The sequence below is a fragment of the Leucoraja erinacea genome, unplaced genomic scaffold (genome assembly GCF_028641065.1).
Source record: "Leucoraja erinacea ecotype New England unplaced genomic scaffold, Leri_hhj_1 Leri_58S, whole genome shotgun sequence".
NCBI lineage: Eukaryota > Metazoa > Chordata > Chondrichthyes > Rajiformes > Rajidae > Leucoraja > Leucoraja erinaceus.
The window spans coordinates 681,486-701,121 of NW_026576498.1; the positions used below are offsets into that span (position 1 = coordinate 681,486).

Consider the following 19,636-nt stretch of genomic DNA (forward strand, 5'->3'; position numbering starts at 1 on the left):
GCACATAGAAACATAGACAATAGGTGCAGGAGTAGAGGCCATTCGGCCCTTCAAGCCTGCACCATTCGCCATTCAATATGATCACGGCTGATCATCCAACTCAGTATCCCATCCCTGCCTTCTCTCCATACCCCCTGATCCCTTTAGCCACAAGGGCCACATCTAACTCCCTCTTAAATATAGCCAATGAACTGTGTGACCTCAACTACCTTCTGTGGCAGAGAATTCCACAGATTCACCACTCTCTGTGTGGGAACAAAAATGTTTTTCTCATCTCGGTCCTAAAGCACTTTTGTCTACCTCCAAAGATGTGAGGGTTTGTAGGTTAATTGGCTTTGGTAGTATCGAAAATTGTCCCTAGTGGGTGTAGGATAGGGGGGGGGGGGGGCGCTGGACGGCACAGACTCGATGGGCCGAAGGGCCTGTTTCCGGGCTGTATCTCTAAACTAAATCTACCAAGAGGCGATCGAAGAAGGGTCTCGACGAGATGGAGAGGGAGAAGGAGAGAGGGAGAGAGAAGGAGAGAGGGATGGTGAGAGGGAAGGAGAGAGGGAGAGGAGGAGAGAGAGAAGGAGAGAGATGAGGGGAAGGGGGAGAGAGAGAGGGAGACAATGGGAGATGGAGAGAGGGAGGGAGAGAAGGAGAGAGAGATTAGGAGAGAGGGAGAGAGAGATGGTGAGAGAGAGAGAGAGGGAGAGAGAGAGAGTGAGAAAGGGAAGGAGAGAGGAGAGAGAAAGAGATGGAGAGAGAGAGAAGGAGGGAGGGAGATATAGAGAGAGAGAGAGAAGGAGAGAGGAGGGGAGATAGAGAAGGAGAGGAGGGGAGAGGAGGAGAGAGAGAAGGAGAAAGAGAGAGGAGAGAGAGAGAGAAGAGAGATTAGGACTCCAAAGATTAGGAGAGAGAGGGAGTGAGAGTGGAAGGAGGGAGAGAGATGGAGAGAGAGACAGGGGGGGAGAGGGAGAGGGGGAGAGAGCTTTTTCACTGTACCTCACCTCAGTACAAGTGACAAGCCGATCCTGACTCCGTGCGCCTGCCTGTGCGGAGTTTGCACGTTCTCCCCGGTGGAGGCGGAGTTCTGACCATGTTGCGGCCATGTTTGCCACTTCTCCTCTCCCCCAGAAGACGGAGCGCTCGGCCACCATGTCTCCGGGGATGTTCGACTTCGCGGCGGAGGCCAGGCCGGTGAAGGAGAAGGCGCTGGAGCAGGTGCAGGGCATCCCCGGCAACGCCCAGTGCTGTGACTGCAACGAACCGCAGCCCGAATGGGCCAGCATCAATCTGGGTATCACTCTCTGCATCGAATGCTCAGGGATCCACAGGCAAGTGTGTCCCGCTGGTTTAAATCAAACGTTGACACCAGATGCTGCAGTGGGCTTGTATTCACTGGAGTTTGCTGGCCTTTATAAATCAGAGCATTGAGTATAGAAGCTGGGATGTAATGTTAAAATTGTACAAGGCATTGGTGAGACCAAATCTGGAGTATGGTGTACAATTTTGGTCGCCCAATTATAGGAAGGATGTCAACAAAATAGAGAGAGTACAGAGGAGATTTACTAGAATGTTGCCTGGGTTTCAACAACTAAGTTACAGAGATAGGTTGAACAAGTTAGGTCTTTATTCTCTGGAGCGCAGAAGGTTAAGGGGGGACCTGATAGAGGTCTTTAAAATGATGCGAGGGATAGACAGAGCTGATGTGGACAAGCTTTTCCCTTTGAGAATAGGGAAGATTCAAACAAGAGGACATGACTTCAGAATTAAGGGACAGAAGTTTAGGGGTAATATGAGGGGGAACTTCTTTACTCAGAGAGTGGTGGCGGTGTGGAATGAGCTCCCAGTGGAAGTGGTGGAGGCAGGTTCATTGGTATAATTTAAAAATAAATTGGATAGGCATATGGATGAGAAGGGAATGGAGGGTTATGGTATGAGTGCAGGCAGGTGGGACTAAGGGGAAAAAAATTGTTCGGCATGGACTTGTAGGGCCGAGATGGCCTGTTTCCGTGCTGTAATGGTTATATGGTTATATGGTTATATGGTTTAGAAGGATGAGTGGCAGGAATCTTATAGAAACATATAAAATTAGAAAAGGACTGGACAAGCTAGATGCAGGAAAAATGTTCCCAATGTTGGACGAGTCCAGAACCAGGGGCCACACACAGACTTATGCCCCTGTCCCACCTGAACGGAAACCTCTGGAGACTTTGCGCCCCACACAAGGTTCCCGTGCGGTTCCCAGAGGTTGCAGGTGGTTGCCGGAGGTTGCAGGTAGTGGAAGCAGGTAGGGAGACTGATGTTTCTATGTTTCTATGTTTCGATGATGATGATGTGATGATGATGATGATGATGTGTTGATGATGATGTGTTGATGATGATGTGTTGATGATGATGTGTTGATGATGATGTGTTGATGATGATGTGTGATGATGATGTGTTGATGATGATGTGTTGATGATGATGTGTTGATGATGATGATGATGTGTGATGATGATGATGTGTTGATGATGATGTGTTGATGATGATGTGTTGATGATGATGTGTTGATGATGATGTGTTGATGATGATGATGTGATGATGATGATGATGTGTTGATGTTGATGATGATGATGTTGATGATGTGTTGATGATGTGTTGATGATGTGTTAATGATGTGTTGATGATGATGATGTGATGATGATGATGATGATGATGTGTTGATGATGATGATGTGATGATGATGATGGTGTTGATGATGATGGTGTTGATGGTGTTGGTGTTGATGGTGTTGGTGTTGATGGTGTTGGTGTTGATGGTGTTGGTGTTGATGGTGTTGGTGTTGATGGTGTTGGTGTTGATGATGATGATGTGGTGTTGATGATGATGGTGTTGATGATGATGGTGTTGATGGTGTTGGTGTTGATGGTGTTGGTGTTGATGATGTTGGTGTTGATGGTGTTGGTGTTGATAGTGATGTGTTGATGATGATGATGTTGATGATGATGATGTGTTGATGATGATGTGTTGATGATGATGATGTGTTGATGATGATGATGATGATGATGATGTGTTGATGATGATGGTGTTGATGATGATGGTGTGATGGTGTTGGTGTTGATGGTGTTGGTGTTGATGATGATGGTGTTGATGATGATGAGTGTGTTGATGATGATGTTGTGTGATGATGGTGTTGATGATGATGTTGATGATGATGATGGTGTTGATGATGGTGTTGATGATGATGGTGTTGATGATGATGGTGTTGATGGTGTTGATGATGATGGTGTTGATGATGATGGTGTTGATGATGGTGGTGTTGATGATGATGGTGTTGATGATGGTGGTGATGATGATGGTGATGATGATGATGATGATGTGATGATGTGGTGTTGATGATGTGTTGATGGTGTGTTGTGTGGTGGTGATGATGATTGTTGATGATGAGTGTGTTGATGATGATGTTGGTGTTGGTGTGTTTGGTGTTGTGTTGATGATGATGTTGTGATGACTGATGGTTGTTGATGTGTGTGTTGGTGATTGTTGATGGTGTTGTGTTGATGATGATGGTGTTGTTGATGATGGTGATGATGATGGTGGTGATGATGATGGTGATGATGATGGTGTTGATGATGATGTGTTGTTGATGATGATGTGTGATGATGATGATGTGTTGATGATGATGATGTGTTGGTGATGATGATGATGATGGTGATGATGATGTGTTGATGATGATGATGATGTGTTGATGATGATGATGTGTTGATGATGATGATGTGTTTGATGATGGTGTTGATGATGATGTGTGATGATGATGATGTGTTGATGATGATGGTGTTGATGATGATGTGTTGATGATGATGTGTTGATGATGATGTGTTGATTCAGATTCAGATTCAGATTCAGATTCAATTTAATTGTCATTGTCAGTGTACAGTACAGAGACAACGAAATGCATTTAGCATCTCCCTTGAAGAGCGACATAGCAAACGATTTGAATTTAAAAAAAAAATAATATATAAATAAGTGTCCGGGGGGGGGGGTGGTGGTGATTGCAGTCACCGAGGTACGTTGTTGAGTAGAGTGACAGCCGCCGGAAAGAAGCTGTTCCTCGACCTGCTGGTTCGGCAACGGAGAGACCTGTAGCGCCTCCCGGATGGTAGGAGGGTAAACAGTCCATGGTTGGGGTGAGAGCAGTCCTTGGCGATGCTGAGCGCCCTCCGCAGACAGCGCTTGCTTTGGACAGACGCAACGGAGGGGAGCGGGGGACCGGTGATGCGTTGGGCAATGTGTTGATGTGCAATATGATGTGTTGATGATGATGATGTGTTGATGATGTGATGATGTTGATGATGATGATGATGGTGATGATGATTTGACTCTCTGCCTCTATGAAAAGGTGGGAACTAACTATTTTCTCTTGCGTTCGGCAGAAGCCTCGGGGTCCATTTTTCCAAAGTCCGCTCGTTGACCCTTGATTCCTGGGAACCAGAATTGTTGAAGGTGAGAATTCCCTAACAAGGTCGCGTCTGACATTGAATATCCCTTTTCCTGATCATTCCCTACTTGCGGCACAGCGGTGGAGTTCCTCCCTCGCAGCAAATGCAGCGCCGGAGACCCCGGTTCGATCCCGACTACGGGCGCTGTCTGTACGGAGTTTGCACGTTCTCCCCCTGACCCCCATGGGTTTTCTCCGAGATCTTCGGTTTCCTTCCACACTCCAAAAATTGTAGGTTAATTGGCTTGGTGCAAATGTAAATTTCCCTAGTGTGTGTGTGTGGTAGTGTTGGTGGGCAGGGATCGTTGGTTGGTGTGGACTCGTTGGGCCGAAGGGCCTGTTTCCATGCTGTATCTCCAAACAAAACTCCCTCTCTCTCCCCCCCCCTCTCTCTCCTCTCTCTCCCTTCTCTCTCCTCCTCTCTCCTCCCCTCTCTCCTCCTCTCCTCTCCTCTACCTCTCCATCTCTCCCTTCCATCCCCACTCCCTTCTCTCCTCCTCCCCACTCTCTCTCCTCTCTCTCTCCCCCTTCTCTCCCTCATCCCCTAACTCCTCTCTTTCTCCCTCTCTCTCTCCCCCCTTTCTCTCTCCCCCTTTCTCTCTCTCCCCCTTCTATCTCTCTCCCCATTCTCTCCCCCTTTCTCTCCCCCTTTCTCTCCCCCTTTCTCTCCCTTCCTTCTCTCCCTCTCCCTCTCCCTCTCCCCCTCCTCTCTCTCTCTCTCCTCTCTCCCCTCCTCTCTCCCCTCCTCTCTCCCCTCTCTCTCCCCCTCCTCTCTCCCCTCCTCTCTCCCCCTCCTCTCTCCCCTCCTCTCTCCCCTCCTCTCTCTCCCTCCTCTCTCTCCCCTCTCTCCCTCCCTCCCCTCTCTCCCTCCCTCCCCTCCCCCCCTCCCCCTCCCCTCCCTCCCCTCTCTCTCCGCCCTCTCTCTCCCTCCCCTCTCTCTCTCCCCCTTCTCTCTCTCTCTCTCTCTTCTCCCCCTTCCTTCTCCTCCCTCTCCCTCTCTCCCCCCCTCTCCTCTCCCCTCTCTCCCTCTATCGCCTCTCCCCTCCTCTCTCCCCCTCTCTCTCCCCCTCTCTCTCTCCTCTCCCTCCTCTCTCTCCCCCTCTCTCTCCCCCTCTCTCTCTCCCCTCTCTCCCCCTCTCTCTCTCTCCCCCTCTCTCTCCCTCCCCTCTCTCCCCCTCTCTCTCCCCCTCTCTCTCTCCCCCTCTCCCTCCCTCTCCCCCTCTCCCCCCCCTCTCCCCCCCCTCTCTCTCTCCCACCTCTCTCCCCCCCCTCCCTCTCTCTCCCCCCTCCCCCCCCCCTCTCTGCCCAGTTTCCCACCCCCTCCTCAGCCCTTGACCATTCTGCTTGCTTTCTCGCCAACAGCTGATGTGCGAACTTGGGAACAAGAACATTAACCAGATCTACGAGGCTCGAATTGAAGAGATGACGGTGAAAAAACCTCACCCTGGGCAACATCGGTAAGGATTTAGATCCATTTAGTTTGGAGAGAATGGAGCGGCTGTGGGCTTGTACACTCTGGAGTTTAGAAGGATGAGAGGGGATCTCATTGAAGCATATAAGGTTATTAAGGTTTTTGGACACGCTAGAGGCAGGAAACATGTTCCCAATGTTGGGGGAGTCCAGAACCAGGGGCCACACACACACACACACACACACACACACACACACACACACACACACACACACACACACACACACACACACACACACACACACACACACACACACACACACACACACACACACACACACACACACCACACACACACGCAGTTTAAGAATAAGGGGTCGGCCATTTAGAACGGAGACGAGGAAAAACTCTTTCACCCAGAGAGTGGTGAATCTGTGGCCATTTAGGACTGAGAAGAGGAGACATTTTTCCACCCAGAGAGTTGTGAATTTGTGGGAATTCTCTGCCTCAGAGGGCGGTGGAGGCCGGTTCTCTGGATACTTTCGAGAGAGAGCTAGATAGGGCTCTTAAAGATAGCGGAAGAAATCCGAAGAAGGGTTTCGGCCCGAAACGTTGCCTATTTCCTTCGCTCCAAAGATGCTGCCTCACCCGCTGAGTTTCTCCAGCACTTTTGTCCACCTTTAAAGTTAGGGGAGTCGTGAGTTGTGAGTCTGTGGAATTCTCTGCCTCAGAGGGCGGTGGAGGCCGGTTCTCTGGATGCTTTCAAGAGAGTTAGATAGGGCTCTTAAAGATAGCGGAGTCAGGGGAGAAGGCAGGAACGGGGTACTGATTGGGGATGATCAGCCGTGATCACATTGAATGGCGGTGCTGGCTCGAAGGGGCCGAATGGCCTCTACTCCTGCACCTGATCAGCCATGATCATATTGAATGGCGGTGCAGGCTCGAAGGGCCGAATGGCCTCTACTCCTGCACCTACTGTCTATGTTTCTATGTTTCTATTGTCTATTGTCTATAAATTGGAGATCTCGGAGAAAACCCACGCATGTCAACTGGATAGACTTGGTTTATACTCTCTAGAATTTAGAAGATTGAGAGGGGATCTTATAGAAACTTACAAAATTCTTAAGGGGTTGGACAGGCTAGATGCAGGAAGATTGTTCCCGATGTTGGGGAAGTCCAGGACAAGGGGTCACAGCTTAAGGATAAGGGGGAAATCCTTTAAAACCGAGATGATGAGAACTTTTTTCACACAGAGAGTGGTGAATCTCTGGAACTCTCTGCCACAGAGGGTAGTTGAGGCCACACAGTTCATTGGCTATATTTAAGAGGGAGTTAGATGTGGCCCTTGTGGCTAAGGGGATCAGGGGGTATGGAGAGAAGGCAGGGATGGGATACTGAGTTGGATGATCAGCCATGATCATATTGAATGGCGGTGCAGGCTCGAAGGGCCGAATGGCCTCTACTCCTGCATCTAATTTCTATGTTTCTATGTCACGGGGAGAACGTACAGACTGCGCCCGCGGTCAGGATCGAACCCGTGTCCACCGGCGCCGTAAAAGGCGGCAATTCTACCGCTGGGCCACCGTGCGTGCGACGCTGAAACCGAACCGCGGTCACGGTAAACGACCCCCTCTCCCCGTTCTTTACACAGGCAGGAGAAGGAGGCCTGGATCCGGGCCAAGTACGTGGGGAAGAAATTCATCCAGAAGTTTCCGGAGAGTGCCGCCCGTTTGCACAAAAGCTACTCGAAGCCAAACCCGCGATCCAGCACCTTGGATAAACCCTCTAAGCCGGAAAAACCACCCAAACCCTTCCTGAGGTCTCGGGGGAAAGGTAAGATACGGGGCGCCCGTGATATTGAAACGACACATTCACGATCACTTCAAGTCAATTTCATTTCTAGCGCACGTTTAAAAAAACAACTCCCGTTGACCAAACATAGAAACATAGAAACATAGACAACAGGTGCAGGAGTAGAGGCCATTCGGCCCTTCGAGCCTGCACCATTCGCCATTCAATGCCTGCCTTCTCCCCATATCCCCTGACTCCACTAGCCCCTAGAGCTCTATCTAACTCTCTCTTAAATCCATCCAGTGACTTGGCCTCTGTGGCAGGGAATTCCACAAATTCACAACTGAAAAAGTTTTTTCTCACCTCAGTCTTAAATGGCCTCCCCCCTTTACTAGAAACATAGAAACATAGAAATTAGGTGCAGGAGTAGAGGGCATTCGGCCCTTCGAGCCTGCACCATTCGCCATTCAATATGATCATGGCTGATCATCCAACTCAGTATCCCATCCCTGCCTTCTCTCCATACCCCCTGATCCCTTTAGCCACAAGGGCCACATCTAACTCCCTCTTAAATATAGCCTGGCCTCAACTACCTTCTGTGGCAGAGAATTCCACAGATTCACCACTCTCTGTGTGTGTGAAAAAAAAATGTTTTTCTCATCTCGGTCCTAAAGGATTTCCCTCTTATCCTTAAACTGTGTGACCCCTTGTTCTGGACTTCCCCAACATCGGGAACAATCTTCCTGCATCTAGCCTACCCAACCCCTTCAGAATTTTGTAAGTTTCTATAAGATCCCCCCTCAGTCTTCTAAATTCTAGCGAGTACAAGCCGAGTCTATCCAGTCTTTCTTCATATGAAAGTCCTGCCATCCCAGGAATCAGTCTGGCGAGCCTTCTCTGTACTCCCTCTATGGCAAGAATGTCCTCCCTCAGATTAGGAGACCAAAACTGTACGCAATACTCCAGGTGTGGTCTCACCAAGACCCCGTACAACTGCAGTAGAACCTCCCTGCTCCTATACTCAAATCCTCTACGGCAAGAATGTCTTTCCTCAGATTAGGAGACCAAAACTGTACGCAATACTCCAGGTGTGGTCTCACCAAGACCCTGTACAACTGCAGTAGAACCTCCCTGCTCCTACACTCAAATCCTCCATGGCAAGAATGTCTTTCCTCAGATTAGGAGAACAAAACTGTACGCAATACTCCAGGTGTGGTCTCACCAAGACCCTGTACAACTGCAGTACAACTGCAGTAGAGCCTCCCTGCTCCTATACTCAAATCCTCTACGGCAAGAATGTCTTTCCTCAGATTAGGAGACCAAAACTGTACGCAATACTCCAGGTATGGTCTCACTAAGACCCTGTACAAATGCAGTAGCAGAACCTCCCTGCTCCTATACTCAAATCCTCCATGGCAAGAATGTCTTTCCTCAGATTAGGAGACCAAAACTGTACGCAATACTCCAGGTGTGGTCTCACCAAGACCCTGTACAACTGCACAGTAGAACCTCCCTGCTCCTAGACTCAAATCCTCTATGGCAAGAATGTCTTTCCTCAGATTAGGAGACCAAAACTGTACGCAATACTCCAGGTGTGGTCTCACTAAGACCCTGTACAAACTGCAGTAGAACCTCCCTGCTCCTATACTCAAATCCTCCATGGCAAGAATGTCTTTCCTCAGATTAGGAGACCAAAACTGTACGCAATACTCCAGGTGTGGTCTCACCAAGACCCTGTACAACTGCAGTAAAACCTCCCTGCTCCTGTACTCAAATCCTTTTGCTATGAATGCTAACATACCATTTGCTTTCTTCACTGCCTGCTGCACCTGCATGCCTACTCCCTTCCTTCACACCTTCCTCTTTTCTCCTTCGCAGACATGAATGACAAGGGCCCCTCGGCTGACGAGGGCAAGAGCTGTGAGGAGCTGCGAGATCTCCATCCAGGGGCCCTACTGTATCGTGCGGCTGCCCTCCAGAACCTGCCTGTCATGGCCGATGCACTAGCCCATGGGGCCGATGTCAACTGGGTCAACACTGCAGACGAGAACAAAACTCCCCTCATCCAGGCCGTTACACCGGTATAAGGGCAATCTATTCCCCCACCCCAACAATGAACCAATAGACAATAGACAATAGGTGCAGTTTTGGTCCCCTTAATTTGAGGATGGACATTCTTGCTATTGAGGGAGCCCAGCGTAGGTTCACCAGGTTAATTCCCGGGATGGCGGGATTTGAGTTTAGGAGCAAAGAGGTCCTTCTGCAGTTGTACAGGGCCCTAGTGAGACCACACCTGGAGTATTGTGTGCAGTTTGAGTCTAGGAGCAAAGAGGTCCTTCTGCAGTTGTACAGTGCCCTAGTGAGACCACACCTGGAGTATTGTGTGCAGTTTGAGTCTAGGAGCAAAGAGGTCCTTCTGCAGTTGTACAGGGCCCTAGTGAGACCACACCTGGAGTATTGTGTGCAGTTTGAGTCTAGGAGCAAAGAGGTCCTTCTGCAGTTGTACAGGGCCCTAGTGAGACCACACCTGGAGTATTGTGTGCAGTTTTGGCCTGTTGGCCTTCATAACAAGAGGATTTGAGTATCGGAGCAAAGAGGTCCTTCTGCAGTTGTACAGGGCCCTAGTGAGACCACACCTGGAGTATTGTGTGCAGTTTTGCTCCCCTAATTTGAGGAAGGACATTCTTGCTATTGAGGGAGCCCAGCGTAGGTTCACCAGGTTAATTCCCGGGATGGCGGGACTGTCATATGCTGAGAGAATGGAGCGGCTGTGGGCTTGTACACTCTGTGGAGTTTAGGAGGATGAGAGGGATCTCATTGAAACATATATGAGATTGTTTTAAGGGCTTGGACACGCTAGATGCAGGAAACATGTTCCCGATGTTGGGGAAGTCCAGAACAAGGGGCCACACACACACACACACAGTTTAAGGATAAGAGGGAAATCTTTTAGGACCGAGATGAGGAAAACATTTTTTTTCCCCACACAGAGAGTGGTGAATCTGTGGAATTCTCTGCCACAGAAGGTAGTTGAGGCCACACAGTTCATTTGGCTATATTTAAGAGGGAGTTAGAAACATAGAAACATAGAAACATAGAAAATAGGTGAAGGAGTAGGCCATTCGGCCCTTCGAGCCTGCACTGCCATTCAATATGATCATGGCTGATCATCCAACTCAGTATCCCGTACCTGCCTTCTCTCCATACCCCCTGATCCCCTTAGCCACAAGGGCCACATCTAACTCCCTCTTAAATATAGCCAATGAAGTGGCCTCAACTACCCTCTGTGGCAGAGAGTTCCAGAGATTCACCACTCTCTGCGTGAAAAAAGTTCTTCTAAGAGGATTTCCCCTTTATCCTTAGATGTTAGATGTGGCCCTTGTGGCTAAAGAGATCAGGGGGTATGGAGAGAAGGCAGAGATGGGATACTGAGTTGGATGATCAGCTATGATCATATTGAATGGCGAATGGTGCAGGCTCGAAGGGCCGAATGGCCTCTACTCCTGCGTCTATTGTCTATAGCTGAGTTCGAATCGGGGCAAACTCGGGAGAGCTCTTGGAATGAACGCGTACAGTGGCGGAGGTTTTGAGTTGCGTGGAACAGGCCCGTAAGCCTTCTGTGGAAGTAGAGGCATTGGTGTGTTTTCTTGGCCATTGCTTCAACAGCTGGGAATAAGCTGATGACTGGAGTGAACTTGGATGTGTTTGTCCCATTCTGTCTCTCCTCTCTCTCCCTCCCCCAGGGCTCCTTGGTGGCCTGCGAGTTCCTGCTACAGAACGGTGCCCATGTTAACTTGGTGGACACGCACAAACGCGGGCCTCTGCACCATGCCACCATCCATGGGCACACCGGGTAAGTCAAACTGGCACCAACACACGCCTTAACGCTACCAAGTCACTGAATCATCACCTTTTAGCTTTAGTTGAGAGATACAGCGCGGAAACAGGCCCTTCGGCCCACCGGGTCCGTGCTAGCCCGACCGGCGATCCCCACACACACACTCACACCATCCCACACCCACTAGGGACATTTATACCCAGCCAATTAACATAGAAACATAGAAACATAGAAATTAGGTGCAGGAGTAGAGGCCATTCGGCCCTTCGAGCCTGCACCATTCGCCATTCAATATGATCATGGCTGATCATCCAACTCAGTATAGAAACATAGAAATTAGGTGCAGGAGTAGAGGCCATTCGGCCCTTCGAGCCAGCACCGCCATTCATTGTGATCATGGCTGATCGTCCCCAATCAATAACCCGTGCCTGCCTTCTCCCCACATCCCCTGACTCCACTAGCCCCCTAGAGCTCTATCTAACTCTCTCTTAAATCCATCCAGTGGCTTGGCCTCTGTAGCAGGGAATTCCACAAATTCACAACTGAAAAAGTTTTTTCTCACCTCAGTCTTAAATGGCCTCCCCTTTATTAGAAACATAGAAACTAGGTGCAGGAGTAGAGGCCATTCGGCCCTTCGAGCCTGCACCATTCGCCATTCAATATGATCATGGCTGATCATCCAACTCGGTATAGAAACATAGAAATTAGGTGCAGGAGTAGAGGCCATTCGGCCCTTCGAGCCTGCACCATTCGCCATTCAATATGATCACGGCTGATCATCCAACTCAGTATCCCGTACCTGCCTTCTCTCCATACCCCCTGATCCCCTTAGCCACAAGGGCCACATCTAACTCCCTCTTAAATATAGCCAATGAACTGGCCTCAACTACCCTCTGTGGCAGAGAGTTCCAGAGATTCACCACTCTCTGCGTGAAAAAAGTTCTTCTCATCTCGGTTTTAAAGGATTTCCCCCTTATCCTTAAGCTGTGACCCCTTGTCCTGGACTTCCCCAACATCGGGAACAATCTTCCTGCATCTAGCCTGTCCAACCCCTTAAGAATTTTGTAAGTTTCTATAAGATCCTCTCTCAATCTCTTAATTCTAGAGAGTATAAACCGAGTCTATCCAGTCTTAACCTGCAAACCTGCACGTCTTTGGAGTGTGGGAGGAATCCGGAGAAATCCCTCGCAGGTCACGGGGAGAACATGCAAACTCCGTAGAGACAGCGCCTGCAGTCAGGATCGAACCTGGGTCTCTGGCGCTGTGAGGCAGCAACTCTACCAGCTGCACCCCCGTGCCAAGACAACATTTAGCCGATATTCCTCGGCTAGTTATCATTCCTTCCGCTGCACCTATTGTCGATTATCTATTAATTCTATTCTTGTTTTTGGTAGCGTGAGTTATTAGTCTGCTCTACAGTGTAGAAACATAGAGAATAGGTGCAGGAGTAGAGGCCATTCGGCCCTTCGAGCCAGCACCATTTGCCATTCATTGTGATCATGGCTGATCGTCCCCAATCAATAACCCGTGCCTGCCTTCTCCCCATATCCCCCGACTCCACTAGCCCCCTAGAGCTCTATCTAACTCTCTCTTAAATCCATCCAGTGACTTGGCCTCTGTGGCAGAGAATTCCACAAATTCACAACTGAAAAAGTTTTTTCTCACCTCAGTCTTAAATGGCCTCCCCCCTTTACTAGAAACATAGAAACAGAAATTAGGTGCAGGAGTAGAGGGCATTCGGCCCTTCGAGCCTGCACTGCCATTCAATACGATCATGGCTGATCATCCAACTCGGTATCCCATCCCTGCCTTCTCTCCATACCCCCTGATCCCTTTAGCCACAAGGGCCACATCTAACTCCCTCTTAAATATAGCCAATGAACTGTGTGGCCTCAACTTCCTTCTGTGGCAGAGAATTCCACAGATTCACCACTCTCTGTGTGTGAAAAAAAAATGTTTTTCTCATCTTGGTCCTAAAAGATTTCCCCCTTATCCTTAAACTGTGTGTGTGGCCCCTTGTTCTGGACTTCCCCAACATCGGGAACAATCTTCCTGCATCTAGCCTGTCCAACCCCTTCAGAATTTTGTAAGTTTCTATAAGATCCCCCCTCAATCTTCTAAATTCTAGCGAGTGCAAGCCGAGTCTATCCAGTCTTTCTTCATATGAAAGTCCTGACATCCCAGGAATCAGTCTGGTGAACCTTCTCTGTACTCCCTTTATTCTAAGACTGTGTGTGTGGCCCCTGGTTCTGGACTCGCCCAACATTGGGAACATTTTTTCTGCATCTAGCTTGTCCAGGTCCTTTTATTATTTTGCATGTTTCTATAAGATCCCCCACCCCCTTCCCCCTCATCCATCTAAACTCCAGTGATCCAGTGTGTGGAGGTGTCTGAGTATAGAAGCTGGGATGTAATGTTAAAATTGTACAAGGCATTGGTGAGACCAAATCTGGAGTATGGTGTACAATTTTGGTCGCCCAATTATAGGAAGGATGTCAACAAAATAGAGAGAGTACAGAGGAGATTTACTAGAATGTTGCCAGGGTTTCAACAACTAACTTACAGAGAAAGTTAGGTCTTTATTCTCTGGAGCGCAGAAGGTTAAGGGGGGACCTGATAGAGGTCTTTAAAATAGTGAGAGGGATAGACAGAGTTGATGTGGACAAGCTTTTCCCTTTGAGAATAGGGAAGATTCAAACAAGAGGACATGACTTCAGAATTAAGGGACAGAAGTTTAGGGGTAACATGAGGGGGAACTTCTTTACTCAGAGAGTGGTGGCGGGTGTGGAATGAGCTTCCAGTGGAAGTGGTGGAGGCAGGTTCATTGGTATCATTTAAAAATAAATTGGATAGGCATATGGATGAGAAGGGAATGGAGGGTTATGGTATGAGTGCAGGCAGGTGGGACTAAGGGAAAAAAAAGTTGTTCGGCACGGACTTGTAGGGCCGAGATGGCCTGTTTCCGTGCTGTAATTGTTATATGGTTATATGGTGTGTTACATTCCACTTTTACAGGCCATGTTTGATTACAGTCTGATTTTTCTTTTTGATTTTGTTTTTGGAAGTCTCGTCTGCCTGTTCTTAAAAAGAGGGGCCAGTCAAACTGCAGTGGATGAAAACGGGAAGAACCCGATCACGATAGCCATCGACACAGCGAATGCAGACATTGTCACCTTGTAAGTATATTTTGTTCACCCCTTATTCCTTGGCACTGCCCAGTCGCTACTGTACCCAAGATATCGACAGGTGGCATTTTAAGTTTCTGTAACAACTCCACACTGCTCCCAATCAGCGGCCCATCTCCTGTATTTATTTATTTATAATAGACAATAGGTGCGGGAGTAGAGGCCATTCGGCCCTTCGAGCCTGCACCATTCGCCATTCAATATGATCATGGCTGATCATCCAATTGGCTTGGTGTAAATGTAAATAGTCCCTAGTGTGTGTGTGTAGGATAGTGTTAGTGTGCGGGGATCGCTGGACAGCACAGACTCGATGGGCCAAAGGGCCTGGTTCCCTGCTTTGACCCCAAACTGGAACGAGCTGCCGGAGGAGGTAGTTGAGGCTGGGACTATCCCAGATAGACAGGTACATGGATAGGACGGGTTTGGTGGGATATGGGCCAAATTGCAGGCTGGTGGGACTAGTGTAGCTGGGGCATTGTTGGCTAGTATGGGCAAGATGGGCCGATGGGCCTGTTTCCACACTGTATCACTCTGTGACTCTTTGTGTTTCAGGCTACGACTTGCTAAAATGAATGAGGAGATGCGGGAAGCAGAGGGAGTGTTCGGACAGTCAGGTCAGTGAACTTGCATCGGATGCTAAGTCCCATTCATGGTGGGATATTCGACTCAGTACCAAGTTACCAGCTCCAGTGGAGAACATGGCTGCTGTTATCATTCAGGGGGTTATTCAGCGTTTAAATGTGAGGTTATCCATTTTGGTGGCACAAACAGGAAAGCAGACTATTATCTAAATGGTGGCCGATTGGGAAAGGGGGAGATGCAGCGAGACCTGGGTGTCATGGTACACCAGTCATTGAAGGTAGGCATGCAGGTGCAGCAGGCAGTAAAGAAAGCGAATGGTATGTTAGCTTTCATTGCAAAAGGATTTGAGTATAGGAGCAGAGAGGTTCTACTGCAGTTGTACAGGGTCTTGGTGAGACCACACCTGGAGTATTGCGTACAGTTTTGGTCTCCAAATCTGAGGAAGGACATTATTGCCATAGAGGGAGTGCAGAGACGGTTCACCAGACTGATTCCTGGGATGTCAGGACTGTCTTATGAAGAAAGACTGGATAGACTTGGTTTATGCTCTCTAGAATTTAGAAGATTGAGAGGGGATCTTATAGAAACTTACAAAATTCTTAAGGGGTTGGACAGGCTAGATGCAGGAAGATTGTTCCCGATGTTAGGGAAGTCCAGGACAAGGGGTCACGGCTTAAGGATAAAGGGGAAATCCTTTAAAACCGAGATGAGAAGAACTTTTTTCACGCAGAGAGTGGTGAATCTCTGGAACTGTCTGCCACAGAGGGTAGTTGAGGCCAGTTCATTGGCTATATTTAAGAGGGAGTTGGATGTGGCCCTTGTGGCTAAAGGGATCAGGGGGTATGGAGAGAAGGCAGGTACGGGATACTGAGTTGGATGATCAGCCATGATCATATTGAATGGCGGTGCAGGCTCGAAGGGCCGAATGGCCTACTCCTGCACCTAATTTCTATGTTTCTATGTTTATTCATTTCTTCGGCTAAGTTTTAGCGTTAGTTTTAGAGATACAGCGCGGAAACAGGCCATTCGGCCCACCGGGTCCGTGCTGGCCAGCGATCCCCACCATCCCACACCCACTAGGGACAATTTTAACATTTTACACCAAGCCAATTCACCTACAAACCCACACGTCTTTGTGGAGTGTGGGAGGAAACCGAAGATCGCGGAGAAAACCCACGCAGGTCACGGGGAGAACCTGCAAACTCCGTACAGACAGCGCCCGTAGTCGGGATCGAACCCGGGACTCCTGCTGTGTCGGAGAACAGACTAGGCTTGTATTCACCGGGGTTTAGAAGGATGAGGGGGAGGGGATCTTATAGAAACATATAAAATTATAAAAGGACTGGACAAGCTAGATGCAGGAAAAATGTTCCCAATGTTGGGCGAGTCCAGAACCAGGGGCCACACACAGTCTTAGAATAAAGGGGAGGTCATTTAAGACTGAGGTGAGGAGAAAAACTTTTTCACCCAGAGAGTTGTGTGAATCTGTGGGCATTTGGGACTGAGATGAGGAGAAACTTTTCCACCCAGAGAGTTGTGTGAATCTGTGGCCATTTGGGACTGAGATGAGGAGAAACTTTTCCACCCAGAGAGTTGTGTGAATCTGTGGCCATTTGGGACTGAGATGAGGAGAAACTTTTCCACCCAGAGAGTTGTGTGAATCTGTGGCCATTTGGGACTGAGATGAGGAGAAACTTTTCCACCCAAACTTTTCCACCCAGAGAGTTGTGTGAATCTGTGGCCATTTGGGACTGAGATGAGGAGAAACTTTTCCACACAGAGAGTTGTGTGAATCTGTGGCCATTTGGGACTGAGATGAGGAGAAACTTTTCCACCCAGAGAGTTGTGTGAATCTGTGGAATTCCCTGCCACAGAGGGCAGTGGAGGCCAAGTCACTGGATGGATTTAAGAGAGAGTTAGATAGGGCTCAAGGTGGAGTCGAGGGATATGGGGGAGAAGGCAGGCACGGGTTATTGATTGGGGACGATCAGCCATGATCGCAATGAATGGCGGTGCTGGCTGGAAGGGCCGAATGGCCTCCTCCTCCTCCTGCACCTATTTTCTACACCGCTGAGAAAAGTCAGGTAAATATGAATGCTGTGTTTTTGTTCTGATCCCGTTCCCTCTCTTTACTTCCCCTTTGCTCAGGAGACGAAACCTACAATGATATATTCAGAGATTTCTCTCAGATGGCTTCGAACAACCCGGAGAAATTGAAACGGATCCACGAGTTCAGGACCTCAACTCTATAGAGTCCTCACCTTGCCCCACACCCGAGAGAATGGCCTCCTTCTCCTCCGCTTGTTCCCTCAGCTCCCTAGAACGTAAAGCAAGACAGAATGTCCAGCAGATCTAATATCGCAATGAGGAGTTGAATTCTCTTCTCGAATCATAGAGTGATACAGTGTGGAAACAGGCACTTCAGCCCTTCTCGAATAGACTGAATAATTTGAAGACTGATTCCTGGGATGTCAGGACTTCCATATGAAGAAAGACTGGATAGACTCGGCTTGTACTCGCTAGAATTTAGGAGATTGAGGGGGGATCTTATAGAAACGTACAAAATTCTTAAGGGGTTGGACAGGCTAGATGCAGGAAGATTGTTCCCGATGTTGGGGAAGTCCAGAACAAGGGGCCACACACACACACACACACAGTTTAAGGATAAGAGGGAAGTCTTTTAGGACCGAGATGAGAAAAACATTTTTTTTTTTCACACACACACACAGATACTACCAAAGCCAATTAACCTACAAACCCTCACATCTTTGGAGGTAGACAAAAGTGCTTTAGGACCGAGATGAGAAAAACATTTTTGTTCCCACACAGAGAGTGGTGAATCTGTGGAATTCTCTGCCACAGAAGGTAGTTGAGGCCACATAGTTCATTGGCTATATTTAAGAGGGAGTTAGATGTGGCCCTTGTGGCTAAAGGGATCAGGGGGTATGGAGAGAAGGCAGGGATGGGATACTGAGTTGGATGATCAGCCGTGATCACATTGAATGGCGAATGGTGCAGGCTCGAAGGGGCGAATGGCCTCTACTCCTGCACCTATTGTCTATGTTTCTATGCATCTAAGAAGGAACTGCAGATGCGGTATGAACATTGACTCCTCTAATTTCAGGTAGTCCTTACCTACTCCACCCCTTCCCAGCTCTCCCTCAGCTCCCTGGTCAACCATAGTCTCACCTGGTACGCAAAAATGCTGGAGAAACTCAGCGGGTGCAGCAGCATCTATGGAGCGAAGGAAATAGGCAACGTTTCGGGCCAAAACCCTTATAGTCCCACCTGCTTGGCCCATATCCCTCCAAGCCTGTCCTGTCCTATCCATGCACCTGTCCAACTGTTTCTTAAACGATGGGCTCGTCCCAGCCTCAACTACCTCCTCTGGCAGCTCGTTCCATACACCCACCGCCCTCTGTGTGTGTGTGAAATCCACCCCTATGTTTAAGAAAGAACTGTGCAGATGCTGGAAAAATCGAAGGTGGACAAAAATGCTGGAGGAACTCAGCGGGACAGGCAGCATCTATGGAGTGAAGGAAGAGGTAACGTTTCGGGTCGAGACCCTTCTTCGGACTGATCCGAAGTAATACGTGACGTCATCTATTCCATAGATGCTGCCTCACCCGCTGAGTTTCTCCAGCATTTTTGTCAACCTCGAATTCCTGTTAAAATCTTTTTCCCCTTCACCTTGAACCTGTGTCCTCTGGTCCTCGACTCCCCTACTCTGGGCAAACGTCTACCCGATCTATAACTCTCAAGATTTTGCACACCTCCCTAAGATCTCCCCTTGTCCTCCTGCGCTCCATGGAATAGAAACCCAGCCCTGCTCAACCTCGCGATCCAACCTTCTCAACTATCCATCACTTCATCCACTTCGGCAGCAGATGCATCAATTCCCCCCGCATCCAAGGCAGGACTTCTCATCCTCATCCACGCCTACATGCGTCTTCCAATGTGCCAAGACCCCCTTGGCTCCATCTGGGGGGAAAAAACCCCAATCCCTTCTCCGATCTCAATGTCAGATCCAAGCCGACTTCAAGTCGTGAATAAAGTGACATTACTTTTACTTCTGAGCCTCTCTGCCCCTGTCCCACTTTGGAGTTTTTTTTTCCGGCGTCCACCGCCATCTTGGACTGACCGTATCCGATCGCCGATAAACCCGCGGCGTCTCCACGTAACGGCGCGCGCCGCCCCCCGCGAATGTCGCGACGTTTTTTGGTTTTTGCCGCTAGATTTTCGAAACGTTCAAAATCATTCGACCGAGCCCGACACGTCGGTCGATGACGTTGGGGAAAAAGTGACCAAGCGAGACGGGCCCTTCTCCGCACTGCCCCCTAATTGTCCGAGACCCCCAACGCCGC

The 19,636-nt window shown here is 48.9% G+C and overlaps 1 protein-coding gene across 1 annotated transcript in view; it reads left to right on the plus strand.

The window, feature by feature from the left end:
* acap1 (ArfGAP with coiled-coil, ankyrin repeat and PH domains 1) overlaps positions 1–17,973 on the plus strand; it is a 56,907-nt gene extending 38,934 nt beyond the window's left edge. Inside the window, exons 14-22 of the mRNA XM_055630950.1 lie at positions 1,120–1,319; positions 4,401–4,470; positions 5,828–5,922; positions 7,528–7,709; positions 9,546–9,748; positions 11,411–11,520; positions 14,571–14,681; positions 15,243–15,304; positions 17,421–17,973. Coding sequence (XP_055486925.1) covers positions 1,120–1,319; positions 4,401–4,470; positions 5,828–5,922; positions 7,528–7,709; positions 9,546–9,748; positions 11,411–11,520; positions 14,571–14,681; positions 15,243–15,304; positions 17,421–17,524 — 1,137 coding nt within the window. The 3' untranslated portion in view covers positions 17,525–17,973. The remainder of the gene's footprint in view (positions 1–1,119; positions 1,320–4,400; positions 4,471–5,827; positions 5,923–7,527; positions 7,710–9,545; positions 9,749–11,410; positions 11,521–14,570; positions 14,682–15,242; positions 15,305–17,420) is intronic.
* Positions 17,974–19,636: the final 1,663 nt, after the last annotated feature.